This window comes from Bradysia coprophila, unplaced genomic scaffold (genome assembly GCF_014529535.1).
Source record: "Bradysia coprophila strain Holo2 unplaced genomic scaffold, BU_Bcop_v1 contig_232, whole genome shotgun sequence".
Taxonomy (NCBI): Eukaryota; Metazoa; Arthropoda; class Insecta; order Diptera; family Sciaridae; genus Bradysia; species Bradysia coprophila.
Window position 1 is genome coordinate 1515173 of NW_023503493.1, and position 27944 is coordinate 1543116.

Here is a 27944-nt window from a genome sequence, read left to right on the forward strand (position 1 = left end):
AAAATGGAATTTGACCGATCAATAGTCGTAAAATTATTAATTTATCGGTATTTTATCACTTTTTATCGGTAAAAAGTTATCGGTAGTTTTGAATATTTTTATCGGTACTTGTGAATTTGTCTATCGATAATTTATTATTTTCTATCGGTACCGTATTTATCGGTCATTTATTATTTTTTATCGGTAGTTTTGAATTAATTTATCGGTCGTTTATTAGTATCCAATTGTTTTCCATTTATTTACCTAGAAAATAGTGGTTTGGAATGCAAAACCGTTGACTCACATCCAATCTATGGAACACATAAAGAGAGAGCAAATGAGACATCGTTATCGGTTAGGTGAGACGAAGCAATGTGTAACCTGATGAATAAACAAAAATATTATGTTTTTTTCGAGACAAAATATCGTCGAGAAGCGAAACAAAATTCCAACAAAAAATGTAATCAAACAAAATGGGAAACATATGTCAACGAAATCAAATAGATGATGTATCGTTCGATATGGCATTAACGTCAGTACATTAGGTGCCTAATATGGCCCACCTAATAATTTCGACAATTGTAATATTTCTGCAAGAAGCAGAACCGAAAAATATTCATCTGTTTGCTCAGCAAGGTAATTATTCCGTAATTCTTATTTTTGGCAACAAAAGAATTTAATGAGCCAAACACACTCAACATTTATTGAAATCGTTCTGAATTAATTAAATTTTTTTGTACATTTATTTCCACTTGAACCTTCGTTCAGTGAGTGTGTAACATTAATTTATTATCAGTACAGGGCCGTTGCTATATATATTGATTTTACTATGAAATTGTTACAAATTTTGTTCATCCAATTGATACAAGCAGCTTTCATATTTTCATACGTAAGTTGCATTCTAATCGATTCGAACAGGTATATGTTCGGTGGACTCACTAACTCACAATTTACAGTGTGTTCAGTGAACACTGTTCACCTTAAGAAAACACAATTTTAGATTTATCAGAGTTTTGAAAGTCAAGTATAGTTTTCACTTAAAAAGAGCACTCCGTTTACATGACAGTTGTAAAATAGAACAAAGGAACTGTCACGTAAACGGAGTAAAAAATTGAAATAAATTCAATTTCCACTCCGTTTGCGTGACAGTTCTTTTGTTCTATTTTACAACTGTCATGTAGACGGAGGCTAAACGGAGTGCTCTTTTTAAGTGGAAGCTATACTTCATCCATGTTCCCAGTCATTAAAGAGCAATTAATCCTTTGCAAATTTGTAGCCTACATATAGGCGGAAAAATATTCGTTTTTTGACTATTTCTCTGAACCAAAATCTTTGTTTGTGAAAGAAAAACCATTAAAGCACGCAAAAATGTGTTACATTTAAACAAAAATTGGTTTGTGGATAATTTAACCCACTTGGGGAAACGTGTGCAGAATTTACACATAAATTTACACAAAGTAGGTCAATTTATGACTCACAAACCAATTTTACTTTAAAACTAACACATTTTTGTGTGCTTTAATGATCTTATTTCTTTAAAGAAGATTTTGGTTCAGAGAAATCATCAAAAAACAAATATTTTCCCGCCTAACTGTAGGCTACAAATATGTTAAGCGTCCATTCCTATTAATGCTTGATTTCTACTTACCAAAAGAGCAGTCAGTGTCAGAGACAAAATTGATTTTTTTTTCAATTTTTGCTTTGACAGCTCGCACTCTCACTGCTCTCACATGGAGTACTTTTTGTTGATTGGAAACCATATTTCAGTGCTTCTAGGTCTATGATATTTTGGCTTGAAATTTGAAAATCTCTTAGTGAATTCAAATTTGGTGCCAAAATATCACATACTGGTCAATCACTTAATTGACTGGAAATATCGACGACTTTTAAAACTCTAAAAATTCTTAAATATGTTTCGAACTAAAACAAACCCACTATAGGTCAAAATAAATATTTAAAAATCGAGTTAGTTATGTGTCTGCGGCGACATTCGACCATACCTATTAAATGTGTACTTTCATTGAACAAGCAACGCACTCCAAGAACAGGCACAAGAACGAACCGAATTAAAATGAGAGGCCTCCACGACACAGTAGTCCAAAATTCTCATGTAAATTCTGTTTTTTATGTTGGTATATGTCATGACATGTCACTGCGTTACGGAAGTTTCATACGAAATAAGAGGCCAAATGACCTGTTCTTGTGCCTGCTATTGGAGTGCGTTGGAACAAGACAAATCATTAAATCTGTCACTTCAATTGTTTACTTCGCAAAACATAAGGCTACTAGATAATTGAGGTCCCTAGTCAAATCAAGTGTCTGTGTCTACTCTTGTCAGAACACGAATTTTGACTGGTCAAACGAACATGATTTCATCCATAGAGATCGATTTTCATATAAATCTAGTACTTCAAAAAATTTAACTTGCATAGTGAGATGGATTGAGGCATTGTTTTTTTTGTAGTCACTTCTACCACGTGTGAACTGGAAGGAAGCGTTTTGCGAGATTTTTTGTTAAAACAAATTCAATAAATAATTTTGTATCTAACTGTCAAACATGCTTCGATCAAAAGAAACAACAGACTCGATAATTATGCGTCAATGCAAAGCACCTAGCATAGTAATAGTATATTTGGAGTGTCACAATACTACTCCGTTTAATACCATTATAACGGTTTTAATGGTATTAATGGTACCAAAAAAAAATTGAAACTTTTTTGGTAGTGGAACTCATGATTAATGGTACTAATGGTAGTGATATTATGTTGACTAAAGCTCAGATGGTGTGGAACTTCGGTACACTTTACTCGACCGTAAAATGTAAAATTGTCTTGGGATTTTTCCTCGATTTATCTGAACTGTCTAATATTACTATTGGTACTAATAGGTATTAAATATAGTAGCATTTTGACATACCAAATATTCTGTTACCATGCTCGGTGCGTCGGTTCATACGATATTAAATTGCTTGATCATCATTTCTGCTTTAAATTTAAAAATAATTTTACAAACAAATCTTTACAGGTTCTGTCGCTTCCAATTCCTGGTATATTTCCTCTGCCGCCGGAATACGAAACTGACGACTAGTGGCAAGGGTGGTACTATATTATATTGGGGATACATCGAGTGTTTAAGTGTTAAATCGATTATCGAGTTTTTATACATTTGTCTATCATTTGATTGGATAGACGACCTGTGAGTGGAGAGCATAAATTATATTGTTGTTGTTGTTTTTGAATTTCTATTTTAAATTTGTTAAAATCATGGAAAATATATTCAAATCAAGTTTCAGACTTGATAAATATTTCAAATTTTTTCTGTTGTTTTACTACTTACATAAGAAATAATCTGCCTGATAAACAGTACGATGTCCTGTAAGTCACGTATTGTGACTATCTACGAAGAAAATAACGATTAAATCTCTTATGCCTTGTAGCTCAAGTTTGATGCAAAATCTTTTACTTCATAGATTTAAACAATTACTTTCAGACAATAAGGATCAGTAAAAGACCCGTTAAGAAGTAAATGTTACATCAAAATTTTCGCTTTCAGAACGAGTTGGAATCATGGCCCTACGTTAGTGAAGGGCAGTGACGCAAGTCCGTTGACACTAAAAAATTGATTTTTTTCCATATCCCCCTCCGCTCCTACCTACTCCACATTTATTCGGAGCTATGAGCGTGTTAAGCTATTGAGCTATGGGACTTATACCTCAGAAAATGTAGCACATAGAAAGTTAGTTTAAAAGACAATTTTATAGAGTTTTAAGTGCGAGCTATGTCAGCCATATCTCGTGATATTTGGTAAATAGAAAGTTTCTTGGAAGACAATTTTATAGAAATTCGTCAAATTTTGGATTTTCGTCAAATTTTCGATTTTCGTCAAATTTTCGATTTTCGTCAAATTTTCGATTTTCGTCAAATTTTCAATTTTCGTCAAATTTTCGAATTTCGTGGAATTTTCAAATTTCGTCAAATTTCGAATTTCGTTAAATTTTCGATTTTCGTCAAATTTTGGATTTTCGTAAAATTTTCGATTTTCGTCAAATTTTCGATTTTCGCCAAATTTTCGATTTTCGTCAAATTTTCGATTTTCGTCAAATTTTCAAATTTCGTCAAATTTTCAAATTTCGTCAAATGAAAGATGAAAGGTTCAGATCAAAGAGAAAGTTATACAGTTTTGTAAGAAGAATATTTTCGTTCAAACTGCACAATATAATTGTCTATTGTCTGCGACGAAACTCTGAAAAATCACAACCTACAAACGAACTGATATCGCCCCAAACCACTTACAGTGGAGGTGTGACGCAAGTCCTGTTATCCACTTACAAAAGAACTGATATCGGTGTAGGTGACGCTTACAGATTCGACATGCTGATGAGGAACGTACGCGAAAGTTTTATCAACAAAAATTAACCCCAAAAAATTTGCGTCAAAAAGTAGCAGATGATTCGGCTTTCTTCCGTTTGAATTCCATTCTTTAAAGCAATATATTTCACAATTTTAAAAATTTTTCCTTCCTCAACATCTGCCACTTGTGACGCAAACTTTTTGGTTTTAATTTTCTTCCTAAAATTTTTCGGGTACTCTACTCTACTCAAAAATTGCTCGGGGAGTTGCGGGAAAACAGGAAAAGTAGGACAATTTGGCTCGCTCTCTCGCCTATAACTACTGATCAACCAACTCGATTTTCCTATGCAATGCAAAATTCTGATTTGTCTCGTCAATACCTTTCATTTGACATATCGCAACCGATTTTTGAGCGAAAACATCCAGAGATATGCTGGAAAAACTAGTGAAAGACAGGCAAAACCAAGCAAAAACACTGTTGCGAGAACTTGAGTGTTTTGGAGCACTTCCCGTAGAGTAGCGACAACGTTTATACGCTAGAAGGTGAAATACTGTTACTCCATTTAGGCAAAGTAGCTCAAATTTTAGCTCAAATTTTGGTGACACTTTTAGAATCAAAAGCCAAATAGCCAAATAAAGATCTGTCTTCGGAAAATTTTGATAAATTCACGTCGAACTTGGATGGCTTTGCTTGGCAGAGATGAACATAACCTAAACGTCAACAAATTTCTTTTTAAATTTTTCGCTAAAATGTTCATCAATATGAAAGTTGAGGTTAAGTTTCCTTCTGTGGATGAAATTTGACATTTCGAAATGAATTTGAAACAAACCTATAATGTTTCATAGATCAAGAACGTGATGAAAGTGATGAAATATCGCGACTTCGTCAGTGAGCATCAGTTTTTCTGGACAGAAAATCCAAACGGAAAGGGCAAGTTTGACAGATTCACTGAAAAATAATTGAATTCTGACTGTAAGAATTTTAATTAAACTAAATGCCATTGGGTGGCGCATGATCGGATCTCAGGAGTCCGTTAAACTAATTGTTTTCTCAATCGGACCGATATATGTCGAGTATTTGAAAATGTGATGTTTGTATTGATGATATTAAAGATTGAGAAAGCATAGTTTACCGGACTCCTCAGATCATGCGCCACACAATGACATTTGAATTCAATTATTTTACGGTGAATCTGTCAAACTTGCTGTTTCAGAAAATTTGACGTTCCCTATGTAAGACGTTTTATCAGATTTTTTATTGCGTCGAAAGAGTATGGTTTTCATTCAACGAAAAGTATTCCGTGAGAGAGGCGTGAGAGAGAGAGAGCCGTCAAAAATTTAAAAAAAAATCAATTTTGTCTCTCCAGAGAAATGATGAGTTGGCACGCCTGTGGCGAGATAGAAGGATCATTGGATTGAATGAACATTGGAATGACAGTTGGCTTTTATGGGAGAGAATGTGAGAAAAATTGTATGCAATTCTCTCACGTTCTCTCCCATAAAACCCAACTGTCATTCCAATGTTTCTTCTATCTCGCCACAAGCGTACCAACTTATCATTTCTCTATGTCGCTCACACGGAGTACTTTTTGATAAGTGGAAACCAAGCATTAATGCGTACAAGTCTTTTTCAAGCAATCAAAAACATATTTTTTCACTTCTTCGTACTCTGGCGATTCTTTATGGCGTTTCTTCACACTTTGGCGATTTTTTTGGTGATCTAACCAAACAACCAAAAATTATGAATTGTCAAGAAAAATCGCCAAAGGGTGAAAAAATCGGAAAAAATTAAATTTTTGCGATACTTCACGGCAGTAAATTCGTTCCGCTTTCCCCGATGAGGCGACATAACTACACGGTCAATATCGTCAGGAACGATATTATCGTTTTTTAGACGATAGTATCGTCTAAAAAACGATAGTATCGTTTTTTGGACTATCGTCTAAAAAATGATATTATCGTCCAAAAAAAATTCATCCAGGACAATAATATCGTCTAAAATTATAAATTTTAAAATATTTTCAGGACGATATTATCGTTTTCTTGACGATAATATCGTTTTTAAACGATAATATCGTTTTTAAACGATAATATCGTTTTTAAACGATAATATCGTTTTTAAACGATAATATCGTTTTTTGGACGATACTATCGTTTTTTTGATGATACTATCGTCTAAAAAACGATATTATCGTTCAAAAAACGATAATGTCGTTTTTTTGACGATAATGTCGTCCTGGATGAAAATATCCACTGGACGATATTATCGTTATTTTCTTTTTCTGAACAAATTTATCGTTATTTTGGACGATATTATCGTCCTGTTCGATAATTTTTGGGACGATAATATCGTTCTGGACGATAGTATCGTCCAGGACGATAATATCGTTTTTAATCCTGGGCGATATTATCGTTCTGGATGGCTGTTGAAGACGAAACACAAAATCTTGTAGATAAACACCTTTTTATAGACGGCAAATATATATTAAAAATTGGTTCATTTGGTTCCGTAAATTTAAATTTTATATAGAAAAATTACACAGACTAATTATGAGACGATGCGAGAAAAAAAAATTAACTCCTAAGTTCCGACACCGTTCCGGCGCCCGGCTCGCATTGCGGCCCTCCGCTTCGCTCCGGGGCAATGGGCCGGATCGCTCGGCGTGTTAAAACGCTTTTTATGTACAATCAAAGTTGGTATTCATTACGTAAAAAGATTAATTATTTAGGGACGAACTAAACGCCTTTTTTAAACACTGATGTGTAGGTGATTTCCTCTGACAATTGTTTTTCGATATTTTGGAAGAGAATTCGGTTCTTGCTGCACCTCTGAGTAAAATTGAGTACTGGACAATATTACCACGCAAAACTAAACGATAATATCGTCCTGGGCGATATTATCGTTTTTTTAAACGATAGTATCGTCCTGGACGATATTATCGTTTAAGAAAACGGTAATATCGCCCAGGACGATATTATCGTTTTGGACGATGTTATCATACAGAAAACGAAAATATCCATTAGATTTTCTAGAACGGTAATATCGTCCAGAAAACGATAATATCGTTTTTTGAACGATAATATCGACAATAAAACGATACTATCGTCCAGACAATATTTTAGAATTTTTCAATTTAGACGATATTATCGTCCTGGATGAAAATTTTTTGGGCGATAATATCGTTTTTTTGGACGATAGTATCGTCTAAAAAACGATAATATCGATTTTGAGATCGTTCCTGACGATATTGACGGTGTGGAAATGTCCCGCCACCGCTTTCCACACCCTTTAAACGAAAAAAAATGAAATCATTTTTCATGCACCACCCGGAAAAGTGATAAAGAAAAAAGCATTAAAGTTGAGTAATTTGTGACGAAAACAATTATAAATCGCCCGCTGGATCATTTTTCTTTTGATTAATGATGCCAAAAATTATTCGACACGTTTTTTCTCTATGGTTTGCTGTTATATCCTCCGATGTTCTTCTTATATTGTAGATGTACATTGCACACACAGAGAGCGGAAAATCACATTTCTTATCTTATACCATCATGGAAGTGGTGAGCACATTTTTTATGTTGACGACAATAAAAAAAACCGAATTCTAATTGGAGGGGAAAAGCAGCATGATGGCACAAGCTGCTTGCATATTGAAAATTACATAAGCGCAGAATGTATGGCGGTGGTGGTGGAAAAAAAATGTGAAACGACCGATTTGACTGATTAACTTTTTGATTTTTATTTAAACCCATTTCACAAGCTAGTTTTGGTCATACCACCAGTTTCATAATACAAGGACTATTTTAATATGCATATCGCATCCCAGTGACAGAACATTCTATTTCTTTTGATTGGGATAGGTACACGGGCAACAACGGCTCGGCACCAGATAACACTTGCAACACTGAGTGGTTTGTTGGTAGACTACCGTATTGCATGGATGAGGATATGGTGGGCAATCGGTGGTGGTGGGACGTGGTGTTGTAGTTGTTGTGGTCAATTCGGTCACTTGAATTAGATATTGGTTGGGATGGATGTCCATGACTTGCTTGTTGTCTTGAGTGTAGTAGGTGTTAATGGCAGTGCCGTTCGCTGTGGAAGAACATTTTATGATAAAATAGTGGCTGGTTATGCTAAAGTAATTCAAGCACACTTGAAGGTAATATTGATTCGCAAAGATACATGGAACCCAAAACAGTTGGAATGAAATTCAAAACGGTAATGTAAGTGTTGGATGAATTCCAGTGCAGCGCAATTCACATTTCACATTTTCACAAAATTCGGGTTCCGTGTTTGTTGCGATCCGCTGAAGATTTACATTACATTCAGTGCATGTCCAATTATTTGTGAAATTTAACGAAATTTTGCGAATTTTAGCAATTTAACGAACTTTGACCAATTTAACGAAATTGGAGAAATTTAACGAAATTTTGTAAAATTTAACGAATTTTGGGAAATTTAACGAGGTTTTGTGAAATTTAACGAAATTTTGGTTTCAATTTTACTTCTTTGTACCACTCGCACGATTTCAATAACGAATTGAGCAATTTAACCAATTTAACGAACTTTGGCCAATTTAACGAAGTTGATGAAATTTAACGAAATTTTGTAAAATTTAACGAATTTTGTGAAATTTAACGAGATTTTGTGAAATTTAACGAAATTTTGGTTGCAATTTTACTTCTTTGTACCACTCGCACGATTTCAATAGAATTTTTGCTGTGTCGAACATTCATGCTGTACCACATTCCATCAATTCTATAGAAATCGTTAGTGCTACACCCAACGAAATGTGACGTTACATTGAAATTCACCCGAAACGTGAGTTCCATATTTTAGTGATATAGTTTAGGTGGACAGGGGCGGGTTGTAAGAGACATTTTTATTGGAATACTCTACTCACGGAAATAGAATCGGACGCTCGATCTTGATGCAATAGTCGGTTGAGGTGGTGGCGGTGGTGGCGGCAGTGATGGTGGCGCTTGTGACGACGTCTGTGTACGACCGTCACTGTAGTAATAATATGTTTGACTTTGACCACGTTCGTCCCGAACCGCTTGGTCTCTGGGCACAAATCGTTGGTACGATGGATCAGCGACATCGACTACAACACGATTACTTGTATCACTTTGGCTGCTTGATGCGGCACGAATGTAATACGGATAATATGCAACCGTTGACGCAGTTTCTGCACCGCCGTGGTATGGCCGGAAATTGGCTTGACTTTCCTGTGGCGATGCTCGGAATGTAGTGGTCGCTGGTGATGCTTGGGTGGACGTGTATTCGGCTTGACGAGTGTATGTGACTGTGGGTTCGACGATGACGACATGGTCCTTTTTCGGTTCTTGTGCATTTTGCCGGAAGTATATCGGATACTGATCGGATAATATCGTACCGTCGCTGGTATAGTATTCTCCTTTCGAATTGCGGTAAATCACTTCGTGTGGTTTATGTTCGGCTGCCGGTAGGCTGTTGAACGGCTGTAATTTTGATAAACGAAATTGAGAAAAGTTGATTCAGGCGAAGCGGTAAAAATAAATCGCGGGAAAATTTACTTGAATTAAAGCGAACGCAGCGACAAAGCAAACGATAAACCTTCCAGCCATTGTTGAAAACGAATTTTAAAATTACAATTTCGAAATAAAAATAATTTTTTGTTCTCCTTCGATCAGCTCATCGAACGACACACAGTGTGTTGTAGAGTTTTCCAATCTATAATGTGAGCGGTGTTGCCAATACGTTCACAATTTATCTCAAACTGATGAAAAGTTGAGATGACACGATCATGAAACAATTTTTTTTTTCTTATTAAGTAGAAACCCGAAATATAATTGAGCGATGTATTTGTTCAATTGTCTATCGAATGCGTGCTTGTAAATTTATGTAAATCATTTTTCATGTCGCTTCGAACAAACATACGGCCCCGTTTTTATAATAGATTAGTTTGAACGGATAATTTTCGGAAGTTAAAATTAAAAATTCGAAATTTTTTTTTTTTCTTCTGAAAATTCAACACTTTAAGAAGGTCGACACTGTTTGTTATTGGTTCGGTTTTAATTAGTTGCTTTAATTGTCTCTGAATATGACGAATCCCATTAATTTTTCACATTATCGAAAAATGAATAATTTTCGTATAATGAAGCACCGGGGTTATGTAATTCGCGTCTCTCTCGGTTATAATTGCAGAAAATAGTGACTGTCGTGCCATATGGAAAATGGATATTAAATTGAAAGAAATGGTAACAAATTGACTCGATTTTTAAAATGAAAGGTGGATTGATGTAATGTTGGATTTTTGAGTTAGTAGACGTTACGTAAGAGGTAACATTTCAATAATTCATCATCATTAGCATTTATTTGCCTGCTAATCTAATTGCTGAATTGAGTTAAAAAAAGCAGGAAGCTGCGGGAATCGACCAAGAAATATTTTCGTAATTCACGCTATAAGTGCGCCAAAAATTCAAATATTTACAACTGACAGTTCTTGTTGAAATAACTTCTATCGGATTTTTTGAAGGATTTGGGTTATTTTCGACATGAGTGAGGTGTTCCAGGGCTGGTTCCTAAATTTTGGGATGACAGATTATTCCTCTGGCACTTCTTACCTTCCATCGGATTTTTCGATGGATTTGGGTTATTTTCGACATGAGTGAGGTGTTCCAATGTTAGTTCCTAAATTTTGGGATGACAGATGATTCCTCTGGCACTTCCTAACTTCCATCGGATTTTTCGATGGATTCTGCTTATTTTCGACATGAGTGCGCTGTAGCTGTTCAAAGGTTGGTTCCTAATATTTATTTATTTAGCGTATGGTTCTCTTCCTTTCCCTCTACAGCACAAGTACAAAACCTTTCAAAAATTAACAAATCTTTGTCGTCAAGCAAAAATAAATCAGAACAAAACAAAATCAAAACAAAAAACACGGTTTGCTCGACAACCAAATTCCATTACAACTGGAGCGAATCCAGCCATTTTAGTGCATGCGACGTCATTGATTTAATGTCTTCGATAGGCCCCTGGTACGAAAGCACGGGACAATTGAGTAGCAGGTGGTCGGTGGTTTGATATTGTTCGCCACACACACAGCCGGGATCATCGACGTAATTCCATTTATGCAGCATGTAATTGCATCTACCATGGCCTGTACGTAGCCGATTTAAGTTGCACCAAGCTTTACGTGGCAGCATAAACTCAATTGAACGGCTGGAATGTGTGTTGATGTCGAAAATTGTACTCGGATTTGTCGATTCCGGCCAAGCGACCTTCCATTGTGTGGTCAAGTCCACATCTCTCGACGACAGTTCCCTCGCTGTTTCACTTGGTGTGAGTCTTGATTTCAACCGTTGTATGGTCGGATGTTGTATGTCGTGGTACAGTGGTACATTCGGATTGGCGGCAGCTTTCTGGTAGTCTCTCAGTAGTGCTCGCTTTAGCCTGATTTCAGGTGGTTCGATATCACAAAGTGCTGGGAGCCATGGTATCGGCGTTGATGAGACTGTGCCCGAGATGATTCTCATGGTTTTGTTTAATTCTCTGTCTACCTTATGTACGTGAGTGCTGTGTAGCCACGATGATGAACAGTACTCGGCAGTAGAGTAAATGAGGCCCATGGCAGTCGTTCTGAGGCAATTAGCGGTACCTCCCCAGGATGTATGAGCCAATTTTTTGAGTAGATTGTTCCTCGAAGCTAGTTTAGATGACACATGATTGCATTGTTCTTTGAACGTAAGTGCTCGGTCGAGCTTCGTTCTTAGGTATGTTGGGTTGAACGAGTGCTTTATGCCGACTCCATCGAACCAGATTCTCAGCTCGAGTTGGGCGCCACGGTTTCGTAGGTGAAAACATGATGCGACAGTCTTTGCCGGGTTGGGTATCAGTCTCCAATTACAGTACTGCACCAGCTGTGCCATGTCGCCATTCAGAGTATTGTTGATTGTGTGAAAATCTTTATGTTGCGTTGTGTAGGCCATGTCGTCCGCAAAAAGGAACTTACGGGACTCTGATGGGGGGAGATCATGTGTGTATAGGTTAAATAGCAAACATGACAATACTGACCCTTGTGCTAGCCCGTTGTTTAACTTACGAATTCCGCTTTTCTGGTCGTTCAGGTAGATCTGGAAGATTCTATCGCTTAATATGGTGCTGATGATGTCGCAAATTTCCAGGCATGGTATGACATTGATGAGTTTGAACTTTAACCCGAGCTTCCATACTGTGTCATAGGCTGCAGTGAGATCGACAAGCACCATTCCGGTCTTGAGACCCTTTTGATATCCTGATTCGATGTGATTGGTCATCGACAGAACCTGTTCAGCGCAGCTACGTCCTTCTCGAAAAGCGGCCTGTTCCGGAGGGATGACTTTTTCGATTTCCGGCGACATTCGGTTGTACAGCAGGCGTTCAAACAGCTTCAGGGCCACGGATAAAAGTGCGATCGGGCGGTAGTTTTCTGGCTTCGTTTCATCTTTCTTCGGCTTCAACAATGAAATTATTTTTGCCATCTTGAATGCAGCTGGTAGAATGTTTGCCTTGTGTCAGGAATTCTACTCACTACAATTGAAAACACTTTACTTGGGGATGCTGTCCCCTGAACTTCTTGTTCAAAACTGATTTTATTTTTCTCTTTGACACAATTCTGACTCACTATTTTCTCGGTTTTCTTCGATCCATTTCAGTCAATTCGCCTTCTTGATTTCTTAGCAAAACAATTCATACAATCCTCGACACCTTGAGTAAATCTGTGTCTGTTGGTTCCTAAAATTTTGGATGACAGATCATTCCTCTGGCACTTCCACACTTCCATCAGATTTTTTGATGGATTTGGGTTATTTTCGAAATGAGAGAGGTGTTCCAAGGCTGGTTCCTAAATTTTGGGATGAATGACGATTCCTCTGGCACTACTTAGCTTCCATCGGATTTTTCGATGGATTTGGGTTGGTTATTTACGACATGTGTGAGGTGTCCCAAGATCGGTTTCTAGATTTTGGGATTCGGACTGATTTCTCTTGATTCTTTATCCTTTATCCAAGTCCTTTATCTTACTTACAAAATAATTGATATCGCTGAGAGTGACGCATTCTGCGCTTGTATGCGAAAGTTTTATCAACAAATCATTGACAGCAAAAATTTGTATAAGAAAATTTTACAAAAATTTTGCGTCACAAGTGGCAGATGTTGCGGAACCTATTGTTAGGAAAATGGTTAAAAAATGTACTGAAAGAATTTAAACGGAAGAAAACCGAATCATCTGCCACTTGTGACGCAAATTTATTTTACTGTCTTGGTTAAAACAAGTTAAGCACGTCCCTGCTTGCACTAAATGTATCAAGCAACAACGAATTTTCAGATATTTTCGTAACTTTGCTCTATAACGCTGTAACTTTGTAAAATAATAAAAATTTTGTCATCTGTTCGATTCCATTTGTCTATTTCCACACTTTCCTGACGAGGTCTTTCTAACGAGCTCTTATTCACAAAAATCAGAACGCTTTCAGTAGAAATTTGAGGATATTTTCTACATATTTGTTATTGCAAATGTTTAGCTTGGCCGGTTTCAAGCTTCCTTGAATTTTATTCTATTTTCTAGAGCGTGTCGAGACCTTTCCATTTGTTGAAATTGGACCACTTTTAGATAAAATTTGAGTAAATTTTCGCTATCATTTTTTGTAGGGCTTTATGCAGCACTGCCGAGCAACTAAAATGGTAAAATTTCATCCGAGAACTCATTGAGAAATGAAAGTTGCCGATTTTAGGAAATATCATACGAAATTTCCTAAGAAATTTTCCGTCCTAACTTCCTACACCTAACTTCAATTTACTCACCACAACAAGTGGTCCAAATGGCACCAAATTTCATCCTATTTTCGAGGATTCGATTGTAACAAGCAAATAGTATGAGATTTGACATGGGTAGGTTGGATGATGGTCTAGCAAATTTGCTTCAAACTGTCAATTTCCCTCACGAATTGTCCGGACATAAGTCATTCAAATTTGGAATAGTCTTTGAATCCTGCACATTCTTTTTGAAAGATGGGCACCACATGCAAATGAAACACTTCAAGTTGAAGCAATTATAAGTAAATTCCAGAAATATGAATATTGGTCGAAAAAGTGGTTTTCGTGGTCCATTCCCGCAGCTCGCAGGTTTTGAATATCGTTGAGTGAACAGAGTGAAGAGGATATGATATATTCCAGCCAAATTGTGACAGATATTTTCACTGAACCTGAACCGATTTCGATTAACTTCTTGTATTCCTGAAAGTTTAAATTTGGTTTACAAATTTTTAACGCAAATTAAATGTAGCGCCAAACAATTTAGCGTTAAAAAATGTAGTGTCAAACAATGTAGCGTCAACCCAGACTGGAGAGCCGCCAAATTTCAGCCGCCGAAAAACGGCGACTAGGCCCAAAACGACACGCCGCCGCCGCCGGAGATTTTGGTCGGCTAATTGCAGCTAGCCGCCGTAAGCCGCCGCCAGAGGTTTAGGTCGGCTAACACGGCGGCTCGTGCATATTTTATCCATAAAAGACAAAAAGATGACACAAACCAACAAAATTAAATTAATTTTTTGGGACAATACCGTTACTTGAGAATACACCCGTACTTTTAATGTCCCTTGCGATGCCTATCTTTAAGATATTTTCTACTTTGATTTTCGTATTTTTTTTATTTTTTCTTCAAAACGACATTCCAAGCAGATTGAGAAATTTAAGAAAATTTTCAAGAATTTGCAGAAAGTCTATGCAAAAATTCGTTAAAACCGCGAAAACTTGTGAACAGAGCGAAAATTCGTAAAAAATCGCAAAAATTCGTGAAAATTACAAAAATTTGACATCCAGCCGCCGCCAGCCGACCTTTTTGGTCGGCGGCTAGGCCCAGTCGCCGCCTGAATTTTTTTAACGGCTAAACCATACTTAGCCGCCGCCGCCACCGCTTTTTTGGATGGCTAGACGCCGCCGGCGTTTATTTTTCGGCTCTCCACTCTGCGTCAAACGACTACGCTAAAAGTTTGTTGGAATCGACTTTGCTTGACTCTAGCTTTCATTATTGAACAAGCGAGTTTGGTCAGTTATGTCGTCTACCTCCAAGCCACCATATTTTACCTATTTTTTACATATTTTTCCTGAAAATTATGGTTGATAACGTTCTTTCGGTGTCTTATGTCACTTACAGCGCAGGAAAAATTCCCAATGTTTTGTTCATTACTCCATGAACAGGGCAGGGCCTGTTTTCAAGAATTTTCTGAAGAAAAACCTTGTTGATCACCATGCATTATAACCGCACTTGAACTGAAAATTAATTTTCTTATGACGAAAAGTTATGCTACATAAATAAAAAGATGAAAAGTAGAGTTTTCGTGTGAATTTTGTGGATCCAAGGCGAAGCCGAGGTCAATAAAACACACGAAAACGAGACTTTTTATTTTTATCCCGAGTTATGTAATGGATTTTACATGCTGAGGGCTTCGAAAAAAATGCTTGAAACATGAAAAGAACGGTTTTCGACGCATGTAAAGATCATTTCGTAATCTATTCAACTGATGGAACACTTGTCCGTACATTTCAATAAATGAACAATTCGTTCGAAAATTAACATTTCTTCAGTCCTTGAACTCGTTTTTGTTTTTTATAGTGCAAGACTACTAAATACGAGTTCAAGGACTGAAGAAATGTTAATTTTCGAACGAATTGTTCATTTATTGAAATGTACGGACAAGTGTTCCATCAGTTGAATAGATTACGAAATGATCTTTAACTTTTCGTCATACGAAAATTAATTTTCAGTTCAAGTTCGGTTATAATGGAGGGCAATGCATGGTGTTCGTCAAGGTCATAAAAAATTGGATTTTTTTAAAATTGAAATGAACAAATTTTGTTTTAACAACATCTATCGCAGAATTTTACATTTTCGACAGGATTTACTTTGAAAAGGAATTGCCAAAAAATACAATTGTCAAGGTACGTAGTTATGCTCTGAACGGCTGTATTTAGGACACACATTCACACATAAATCGTACTAAAACTCACCCAAACACCGTATAGCGCTGCATTAGCTTTTTTTTATAAATTTCATTTATTTATCATTCCATGAGGAGTTCTAACTCTATTTAAAAAAAAGAAGCTTTCGAGAGCTTTAAGCTTTTCTTGCATTCTACTGAAATACTCCTTTTTCCCAATGGAAGACAAAAGTAACTCAAAGCTTTCGAAAGCTCACGAAAGCACGCAAACAATGCGATGCAGTATTTTGGCTTAACACGGCCCAATTATCTTGCAATATCTCTACAACGAGTGAATGCGTGTCCATTTCGAAACTGTCAAGGAGCAGGTATCAAACCAACGAGTTTCAATGACTTTTGATTTTTGTTTTTTACACGTTATTGTCACACGCGCTGTTGGAAAATTCAAGGTTTTTATAAGAAGATGACGCAGATTTCTTGGTGAGAAAGAACCTCACCTTGCACAAATTTAAGGTCCTGGACAGTATTTGACACTGCAATAATATAAAAACAAAATTCAAAGCTCCGTTCTTCCACCAATAAAGACATACTAAGCTAGCAGAGAAATGATAACAGATGGCGCTGCGGTATGACGGCAGAAACGCCATCTGTTATCATTTCTCTGTAAGCGAGCCAATCTTAATCTATCTGAATCAAATCAAAATGCATCCCTAAATACACTAAACAGAAAGTCTTCCAGCCAAAAACAGACATTTTCATTCAATGAATTTAGTGCAAATTGATGTTAACGAAATCTCCCATCAGACAATATCGTCAACACATTGTACAAATTCGCTTTATATGGAAAAAGCGGAGGAGCACGTACACAATAATGTAGTAAGAGAGTTGATATATATCCATTTTGCTGTACATATATGTGAAGCCTGGGACGGGAAAGATTTTTATGGAGTAACATTGCTGTAATAGACTGACAAAATCTACATATTGTCGTGGGGAAATGGCATGTGTTGCATAAGATCGGTTCTTTTTTACTGTAAATGTAAACAGAAAAAAAAACAACAACCAGACAAATAGAGAAGAAGCAGCAGTCATGGGATACACGACACAAGCATTACACATTGAAATATATTTATTTCGTTAACTGTAATGTGATTGTTGATTTATTCCTTTCTGCTATTGACGAAGCAAAAAGATGTGTGCTACAGCTACATTTTCAAATCCGATAAGTAAGTGTAGCGTGTTTTGTTGTTCAATCGGGCCATATTTAATCTGATATCGGATGAGTGCATTCGGTTATAGTTAATACCGCTCCAAACGTAATTCTTAAATCTTGCTATTGTCAATATCATAAGCCGTTGGAATGCATGGATTGGGGAGATGTATCTTGAGGTTTTGAAAATGATTGTTTGATAAATCTTGTTCGGAGGCGTCAACCGTTTCATTTGTTCAGGACAATTTTGAATGATTTCTATTTTTGCGTAGAACGAGGCAGTTAAACCGACATGCCACTGGGATGTAACGGTAATAAGATAGCGTCTCAATAATTTTGTGCAGGACATTCCAAAGTTAGCATCGTCAGTCATGAGCCCATAACCTGTACGTTGTGTTGGTTATAGTTTGCGGTGACAAATCAAACGATCATTTTTCTACATAAGCAAATGCCATACCACTTTTTGACGCGACGGAGTGGCTGGTTCGTTACGTAGCACATTTGTGACACTTTGATGGTGAAATTCTGCCGTAACAACCATTTTGCATAAACTTTTTCCCTTGAATGCTATTGACAATCCCAACAAAGATCTCTTCGAGAAAAGTGTGACGCAGTCTTTGAAGTACAATTTCTAAAATGAATGATATCGCTAGAGTTGACGCTTTCAGCTTCGTTACGCAAAAATTAAATTTTACACCCAATTTTAGTTCAAACAAGCTGGCTTAGTTTTTCTCATCATCTGCCAAATAATTAAAAAAAAAAAAAAATTGACTGGAAACAACCAAAATTTTACCAAAAAAATCTGCGTCGCATGTGGCAGATAAATTTTCTTGCTGGTCTGTTCCTGAACATTTGCCACTTTGCGACGTAGATTTTTTTGGTAAAATTTTGGTTGTTTCCAGTCAAATTTTTTTTTTTTTGTAAAAATTATTTGGCAGATGATGAGAAAAACTAAGCCAGCTTGTTTGAACTAAAATTGGGTGTAAAATTTAATTTTTGCGTAACGAAGCTGAAAGCGTCAACTCTAGCGATATCATTCATTTTAGAAATTGTATTTCAAAGGCTACGTCACACTTTTCTCGAAGAGATTTTTGTTGGGATATCAGTCGTTTTAGAAGTTTTAGAACACTGCTTTTTATAACAGTTTACAACAGAAATTCGGAAATTTGGCAAAATTTGAAAATTTGACGAAATTCAAAAATTTGACGAAATTCGAAAATTTAACGAAAATCGAAAATTTGACGAAAATCGAAAATTTGACGAAAATCAAAAATTTGACAAAAATCAAAAATTTGACGAAAATCAAAAATTTGACGAAATTCGAAAATTTGACGAAAATCGAAAATTTGACGAAAATCGAAAATTTGACGAAATTCCAAAATTTGACGAAGAAAGTAATTCTCTATCTGCCACCATTCAAGAAATATCTCCAAAACCCCAATTGACCCACCCATTTCCAACTTTCGACATTTTTCACATATGTCCCTCTGTTCTACTCGAAAAACTCTGAGACTTTGCCGAAGAAAGTAACTCTCTATCTTTCATAACCCAAAAAAATATTAGTCCTTTCATCCTACGCTCGAGTAGCTCAAAATTTGGTCACTCTAATCACTCTAGCTCAAACGAATCTGACCCGATTTTTTTTGTTCGAATCGTGCTACGAATACCTTTCATTTGATGGGTCACGCGCCTCTGTAGGTTTCAATACAGCGAAGCTACAGCCGAAAACGCGTTCCCGACCCTCGAAAACCACACTCAGAAACCACTTCGAGGCCAATAAAACAAAATTCTGGTTTTTCCTGGGATAATGGCGTATCACATTTTCATTTTTATGTCCACCCTGAGGTTCCTGCAAAATTTCATGGAGATTGGCTGACTAGTTTCCGAGATCGACCGTCGATAGATAGACAGATAGATAGACAGAAACATACAGAGTAAGTTGAAAGACCAATTTCAAAACGATGTATCTCCGGTTAAAGCTACATAGTCGAGTGATAGCTCGTTTTGCTCGTATTTGAAGCGCGAATAAGATAGAATAAGATTTGTGGTGATACAGGCCAAAGGAAAGAAACTTAAATTCTCGCCTCTATATAGTTGCCGCGTCTCAAAAAAAATTCTTCGTTCTTTTTTTGGAAGTTAGACTGCGTCAAGTCCTCCGCTAACGCTCCGGACATGATATAAAAGTTTCACAAGATTCCATCTGGAGTCGGTTAAAGTTGATTTCCACATATTTTTGGGGTAAGTTTCCTCTAACGGATAGCGAAATCTGCTTTAGCCGACTCCAGATACACGTAATCATTGTAAGAAATGCTCCAAATAGCTTAAACCACTTATTTATGAGGAATGGATAACAATTCCACTCATACTGAAGGAAAGGACACTTGACGTCGTAGAGTGACCTTGCTGCAAACAAAATGCCGTAACAGATACTTGGCATTATTGTTTTGTTGCACACTGAGAAAAAAGTTGACGGTTGCGTCGCCAGGTAATGTAATTTTTCATACAAAAATCACATTATCTGCGACAGGTTTTTGTATGAGAAATTACATTACCTGGGGAAAGATTATCTGTCACAGGTAATAATCTGAAAACTTTTTTGTCAGTGCAGACAGGGTCAACCTGTGTATTGCAGAGGAGTTCAAGTTTCGCCGCGGAAGGTGAAAATAAAATTTTTCAAATATTGTACAATTTAGGCAAATTTTGTAAATTCCATTCTCGGTTTTTAATAGAGCATGGAATCATCTACCAATATTGCCATTCAAAGAGTTTCAAACTCTCTTCATCTTGGACATATCACGATTTAAAAATGTCGAAATTTCGGGTTCTTTAGGTTGTCGATAGAAGCCATTTTAACACGAATCAGCTTAGAATTAGTCCATCTATCCGTTGCGATAACAATCTGTATCGAATTGACTCGTCGGTCCCGCACGGCCATGAGTGCCGGTTCTCCGAAACGGCCGGATGGATCCGCGAACTGAATGTGGTTCGAGTCCACGTTTTTTTGATTTTTACCGAGATTTTTTTGGTAAAATTTTCGTTGTTTTCAGTCAAATTTGTTTTAGTAGAAATTATTTGGCAGATGATGAGGAAAACTAAGACAGCTTGTTTGAACTAATTGCGTGTACAATTTAATTTTTGCGTAACGAAGCTGAAAGCGTCAACTCTAGCGATATTATTCCTTTTAGAAATTGTACTACAAAAATTTGACGAAAATCGAAAATTTGACGAAAACCGAAAATTTGACGAAAACCGAAAATTTAACGAAAATCAGCTACACCGAAAGTGACCAAATTTTTCCAGCTGCCCAACATTCTCCGAAAGTGACCAAATTTTTCCAGCTGCCCAACATACCCGGAAAGTGACCAAATTTTTCCAGTTGCCCAACATACCCCGAAATAAACCAAATTTTTCCTACTATAACCAAAACATTCAAAAATTGTGTCATTGAAGCTCTTCAATGAAAAAAGCAAGAGCTTTTAGTTATTTTCTCCACTCGCGAGACTTTGTTGTCAAAAACGTTATGTTTACCTCTCAAAATGCAATTTCCAACTTCTTTTCCTCGTTGAACAAATAACTATTCTTTATGTTCATGTTTGTTTACCGTCGTTGACAATTTTTATAAAATGACCAACGTACTTTACTCTGTAGCGCAATTGTAGCGTATTGTTTTTGATATCTCCGGTTTATTTGTTACGCATTGATTTATGGATTGATTAATGGCATGCACTCCATGCACTGCACGTTGTGTAAAGAGCTTACTATTCACATGACCATAATATTAGATTAAAAACGGAACATCCGTCTCCATCATATACACAGGCATCAAAGCCGTTCCCTGCACAAAGTTCCGTTGGAGATATTAATTAATTAAAAAAAAAATCCGAAAATAAAACTTTGTAATGTACGGGCCGACGATTTTTCCGATAACTAGTAATGATAGATGTACAAAACCGTATATATGGATTGGATAATCATCACGTCGTTTTTGTTGTTGTTCTGCCACCATTGCAGTGAAAATATTATCCAACTTCGTGGCACATTTTACATCTTTGATCATTATTTCAAAACAAATTCATTCAGTCATTGCAAACGATGTGTGTGTGTGTCTAGCTAGTGAAGATACACCAATCGAAGATATATTTCACAAGTTCCAACATTACGTTCCAAAAATTCCACTCTACTTTGATATCCTTGTATTGGTTTTTTTCTAACTAACTGTAAACACGAATCTTCACTGGCCGAACGAACACGATGATCGGCTTTCATTGATTAGGCTAAGTATAGGTTTGTTCCAAGGACATTTTTCATCCACCTCAATTTTCAGGTTGACGATTGGCAATTCGTATGGCCTTGGAACAAACCTATAGGGAAATGCCACTTGGAAACTTAAGCTCAATTGTAATCGATTGTTGTGGCTTGTGGAATTCTATTACGAGCGATTACCCCTTCTCAAATTTGTAGCCTACATTTAGGCGGGAAACTATTCGTTTTTTGATGATTCCTCTGATTTAAAATCTTTTTTTGTAAAAGTGAAACCATTGGAGCCTTCAAAAATGTGTTACTTTCAAAGGAAAAATTGGTTTTTGAATGATAACTTAACCCAATTGGAGAAACCGAAACATAAGTGTACACAATCTGTACAGGTTTCTCAAAATGAGTAAAGTTGTGATACTCACAAACCAATTTTTCCTTTAAAAGTAGCCCATTTTTGCGTGCTCCAATGGTTTTATATTTTCAAAAGAAGATTTTCGTTCAGAGAAATCATCAAAAACGAATATTTTCCCGCCTGAATGTAGACTACAAATTTGCAAAGAAGTCCTTTGCTTTTAAATTTCTAGTACATTTCGTCATAGAATTACTAACGTCGGCGCTCTATTTGTCTTTGTGAACCAACGTCACTGCTATGACATTTCATGGCTGTCTAGATCTCTTCCAAGCGCAGGTGCAAAGTGGAGTTTACTATCAAACGTCATCCACACAGCCATGACGATTGATATTTCGATGGTGCACTTGGAAGAGACCAGAGTAAAGTTATTTCACCACAAAATAGAGCGCAAAGAATGAAATACTGACCAAAATTGTGGCGCCTCTACAGGCCAATCGAGGTTTAAAATTACCGAAATACGTTGTATGATCGATGCACTCGCTAGTACCGAGACTAATTGTAACGCCACATCCAGTTCGTTATTATTTTTCATGGCTTCGGTGCTATGGAAGACCAACGGCCCTTCGATCCCGGAATGACGAGAATTTGTAAAATTCGCTTCGTTCATGCAAAAGCCGTAAAACACTACAGGCATTCTTAAAGCCACATCTCATCAGGTCATGGTAACAGTGCCAAAGATACAACCATCCTCGAGAAGCTAGTGATGCTTTTTTGCATGTACATATCTAGTGAATCATAAGCGAATTGGAAAGTAAAGATTTCGATTCATACCCGAACATGCTTAACACATGCGAGAGTGTGGTTCTACTGATACAACAGTTATCGAGACGGGAGAAAATAGGAAATTCGAACAAGAACAAAGCATCATGTGGGCACGGTGTAAATAACCGTTTTCCTCCACAAAAGGAGACATTTTTGAAAACATCTACTCAGGACAATTCACTGGTGGGAAAGTTCTGAGAAAGCTATCACTTTCTCGCCTGAATTGTCAATAGACAAAACTTCAACAAAGCAAGTAATTTTGAGCGAAGAAAATGCGGTTACTAACGTCGAAACGCTTGGAAAAGTTTATGGACGCATTTTGTGCATTTAAGCGAGACATGTATGCACTAGCATCAGTGGCACCATGAAAAACCGAGTTTCTATAATTTTCCGCACATAATAAAACATAAAGCATCCATCGCATCATATCGCGCCTGACGGCTAAATTACACCAACAAGACTCTCGACAACCGCTTTTATTCCTATTCCCACATTTTACACTATATTTTCTACAGCCACCGCACACAATAGATATATACCACACAATTCTACAGCATGTGTATCTATTCAAACAATATCTTCATCTCTTCAAAACTCACCACACCATTCCGGGTATATCTCTCCTGCATATCTCATATAGCCATATATAACTCAATATAGAGCATAATGTGTATTGTATGTATGGATATACAACCACCACAATATGCATATTTGTGGTTTATATTTGAAAATTTAAAATCACGAGGATGTGGAAGGAAGAATAATAAAAAACAGTCACACTCCGTGTTTCGGGGGGGAAAACATTTTAAAATAGAAATTTTCATTTGATTTGAAACTGTCACAGTGAACGGTTAGGTGAACAAGTGGTTTTGAGATATCGCCAGATTATCGTCGGTTGGTGTACAACATACAGATTTTTTGTTGAATTTTTTTTTTTTGGTTGATGGCGAGGGGTTGTGTGTATTAAACAATAATAAATTTTGCAATTTTGTGATTTTTTGTGTGTGGACCAGTGCAGTTCGCTTTGTTGGCTTATAAAACGTATAAATAATTGCAATGTGTGGATTTTGCGATTTTATTTTTGTCTCGCCCGTTCGATTAAGTTTTCGATGAATTGGAATTGATTACAGAATTTGAACTGTTTGCTTTTAATTTACAAAAAAGTAAAAATAAATAAAAATTTGCGTTTTTAACAAAAAAAAACCATTTAGTGCACGAACTGATTCGAAATCCAACGGAAGACCAAGGACAACCTTTGTAAATATTGGAATCAGGTAAATTGTTTAACTCTTTAAAAAATCAATTTGAAGGTATGAAATGACGGAGGGAGTTAAAATAGTCATTTGTATGACGTTGTTCGGAACTTTTTATTTTGCCAAGTGTGGTGCTGGCAGCCAGCGCTTATTACTCGGAATTTCAATTTTTAAAATCTTTAAAATCTGAAATTCATAAATTTTAAAATTTTTAGAATTAATTCTAGAAAATTGTTTAAATTCCTGAAAATTTCCTAAAAATTTTTTAAATGATCCCAAAAATTCGAAGATTTTATGAATTTTTTGACATTTCTAAAAATTAAATTCTTAAAATTCATTGAAATTTACGCTGTAAGTACGCTTTAGAACTTGGATTTTAAGTGAACGAATGACCGAAAAATTAACGAAAATCAACGCTTCCTTATATGAGAATGGGACGATTTAACTCATGGTCCCTTTTGAATTGTCAGCGCACTTACCACGTGCATTTCTAAAAATTTCTGAGAATTCAACAAAATTCTTTGAAAAAATTTAGAATTTCTAAAAAAATCCAAATAATAAGCCCGTCGAGCCGCAACCCCACAGGACAAAATAGAAAGTTTCAAACAACTACGAGAAAACATTTCAACTTGGACTTTTGTGTTGGCCACAGTTGTGATACTTCAGAATTAAAAATTGAAAATATCGCCTGCGGCGTAAGGAGCACATCCAATATTTAATTTCTATGAGCTTGACGTTCCATGAAAAAATTCTAATCAATAAACTAGTGACCGATTCATAACGCAACAACAGATGCAAATTCGTAAGAGGGATTCTTTTGAAAAACAGAATCTTGAAATCGGACGCATTTTCCATTGGACTTTTTTATATGTGCCTGAATTGGTATTGGTCCCTAGAACCTAAAACCACTTTCAAAAAAAATCTTCGAATCTTGTGTGGCTAGTGGGAGGTGATCTAAAACTGAAAACATGCACTTTTCTTACAAAAATTTCTCCAGTTACACGAGCCGTACAGGGTCGTGTGGGGTGTCATTAGAAAGGTAATTGCATGTACTAATGGGAAAAATAGGGTCTTGTTGGGTTTAAAATTCATCCACACTGAGATATGTGCAGTTGAAGTTTTCAGCCGAAAAAAGACTGACAACTTGCACTTTTCTTACAGAAATTTCTCGAGGTACATGAAACGTACATAAACGTGTGGGGTGTCATTTGAAAGGTAATTGCATGTTCTTTTAGGAAAAACAGAGCTTACAGAAGTTTGGTAGCATCTTCGATGCAATATAAGCACTTAAACATTTCAACTTCACATAACTCATCGAAGATGCTACCAAACTTCTGTAAGCTCTGTTTTTCCTAAAAGTACATGCAATTACCTTTCAAATGACACCCCACACGACCATGTACGTTTCGTGTACCTCGAGAAATTTCTGTAAGAAAAGTGCAAGTTTTCGGTCTTTTTTCGGTTGAAAACTTCAACTGCACATATCTCAGTGTGGATGAATTTTAAACCCAACGAGACCCTATTTTTCCCATTAGCACATGCAATTACCTTTCTAATGACACCCCACACGACCCTGTACGGCTCGTGTAACTGGAGAAATTTTTGTAAGAAAAGTGCATGTTTTCAGTTTTCGATCACCTCCCACCAGCCACACAAGATTCGAAGAATTTTTTTGAAAGTGGTTTTAGGTTCTAGGGACCAATACCAATTCAGGCACATATAAAAAAGTCCAATGGAAAATGCGTCCGATTTCAAGATTCTGTTTTTCAAAAGAATCCCTCTAAGGAAGAGCAGGAAAATAATCAATTGACAAAAGGTCGAATTTTAAGAAAGCTTTGAAACGAAACGCAAAGAACTAGATTCAATCACATAATTTCTTAAGAAAAATATTTAGATGATGTTACAGTGTGCTCAGCATGCTAGTGTGGTTTATCTGTCCTCTTTTCCGATATTTTTGAACGTAAATGTAAGAAACCACTCAAATTTTCTATTTTTTTGAGCAGATCTTATGCCCAAAATGTTGGTCACAAGCTTTTAATCTCTTGCACACGGTAAGCCTATTATCGGATCTATTACTTCCATCGATCGAAGTATTTTTAACCTGTCACATACGGCTATTAATCTGTGATCTGTAAGGACGAGAAAACTAATTACTGTCCTTTATAGAGTAAAATTCATGTTAAAAAAAATTGAAGTACAAGATTCGAAATCAAAATGCTTTTTTAGCGAATGAGAGGTTTCCAGCTCAAGCCGGAGGCGAGCGCTGGAATCGAATTCACTAAAAAAGCCTTTTAGCATAAGGTAGGAACAACGTTTTTCCTAAACGATATGGGAATGAAGCGACAAAGTCACGATATTTCATCACTAGTTAGGAAAAATACTTTGATCGATGGAAGTAATAGTCCCGATAATAATGCTGTTCATATGCTTGCCGGCTGTAACAGATTATGTTGATTTTAAATCTGATACTTCAATTTTTTTAACATGCACTTTACTCTATAAAGGACCATATTACCAAAAGCTTGTCACAATTTTTAGACCCGTACGAAGTACTGGGGTCATATGCGTTTACGCATACGTCCGTAACACGTCGAATTGGACTCCCTGAGTAAGGGGAAACCTATTGTGGTTGTCTAGAGATGCCAAATCAGTGAAAAAAAATGTCCGTCTGTCCGTCTGTCAGTCTGCACGATAACTTGAGTAAAACGCATCCGATTTTGAAAATTCTTTTTTTCCCGTTTGGTAATGTCAAAAGACAGGCTAAGTTCGAAGATGAGTGATTTTGGATCGACCCCTCCCGAGCTGTGGCTTAATAAGTGCTTTACGGTTTTTCGAAGATATCTCCGGACATTCAAACGTTACACTTGTAAGTGATACGTCAAATGAAAGGTTTTTACAATACCGATCGACAAAAAAAAAGTTTATGGAAATCGGATGACCGACTCGTGAGTTAGACCCCTTGGTGTTAAACAGGCACAGGGCGGCAAGCAATTTTTGCTTGTAGGTCGGCCACATTTCAACATATTTCGTCTGTTTTAGCTTGATTAGATAGGTATTGACCGTACCAATCAGGGAAAAAAAAGTTTTTGAAATTATGTTCTCCGGAGCGTGAGCTAGGTCTCTTGGAGTGAGCTCTTATCTGGCTACTCGGCCGTACAGTGAACGTGGAGTATTTTGTCAATATCTCGAGTAAATTTTGATCGAATTTCATGAATTTTTTTTTGTTTGAAAGGTATTAACGAATGTAAAGCGTCGGTACTATTTACGGTATCCTAACAAAATGGCTGCCGGTGGCCATATTGGATTTTATTAAAAGTGATATAAAGTGGGAAAAATGGTACTTAGAGTGTTTCTGTTAACATGGAAATAATTTGTTATGTGTGTGAGGTGTTTCAGGCATTCCATATATGGACATCTATATATACCTATATGCAGCTATATTGAGCTGTATACAGGCATATAGAGCTATATAATAGCATATTCATCTGTGAAATGTTTATTTATAGGAAAATATAGTTAAATATAGCGGTATATAGCTGTTTAGATAGGAATTTATGAAAGTTGACTTCGTACGGGGCTGTGCTAACAAGGCAAAGAAAGATAACGTAAGTGATTTTAAAGGGCGAATAGCTTTTCAGTAGAGAATGAAGTAAAAGAAATGAAGAGTTTCACAGCAAAGGCTTTTGATACGAATAGGTGTGTCGTACGGGTCGGCGTTAGCTATGTTTTTCGTCGTTATCGATAAGAGATGTGTTTGACAGTTTAAA

At 36.5% G+C, this 27944-nt stretch overlaps 2 protein-coding genes and 1 long non-coding RNA gene across 3 annotated transcripts in view; 2 read left to right on the forward strand and 1 right to left on the reverse strand.

Moving 5' to 3' along the window:
- The first annotated feature begins 654 nt into the window (after nt 1–654).
- LOC119075823 lies at nt 655–3294 on the forward strand. Its single transcript, XR_005087463.1, has 2 exons — nt 655–868; nt 3004–3294. It is a non-coding gene; the product is annotated as an uncharacterized LOC119075823 (long non-coding RNA).
- A 4749-nt stretch (nt 3295–8043) lies between these two features.
- On the reverse strand, nt 8044–10105 carry LOC119075806. Its single transcript, XM_037182372.1, has 3 exons — nt 9885–10105; nt 9233–9809; nt 8044–8421 (listed from the first exon to the last, which is right to left on the reverse strand). The coding sequence occupies exons 1-3, from the start codon at nt 9933–9935 to the stop codon at nt 8168–8170; spliced, it is 882 nt and encodes a 293-aa protein (XP_037038267.1). The 5' UTR covers nt 9936–10105; the 3' UTR covers nt 8044–8167.
- A 13642-nt stretch (nt 10106–23747) lies between these two features.
- LOC119075797 overlaps nt 23748–27944 on the forward strand; it is a 28444-nt gene continuing 24247 nt past the window's right edge. The window contains exon 1 of the mRNA XM_037182364.1: nt 23748–24198. The gene's annotated coding sequence lies outside the window, so the exon portion shown is untranslated. The remainder of the gene's footprint in view (nt 24199–27944) is intronic.

What these genes read in the sequence shown, in the direction of transcription:
- LOC119075806 (XM_037182372.1), bottom strand. Translation starts at nt 9,935, where the DNA reads ATGGCTGGAAGGTTTATCGTTTGCTTTGTCGCTGCGTTCGCTTTAATT. An exon ending in CTGCGTTCGCTTTAATTCAA is followed by an intron (nt 9,810 to 9,884) that starts GTAAATTTTCCC and finishes TCAAAATTACAG; the next exon opens with CCGTTCAACAGCCTACCGGC. An exon ending in GAGCGTCCGATTCTATTTCC is followed by an intron (nt 8,422 to 9,232) that starts GTGAGTAGAGTA and finishes GTTCTTCCACAG; the next exon opens with CGAACGGCACTGCCATTAAC.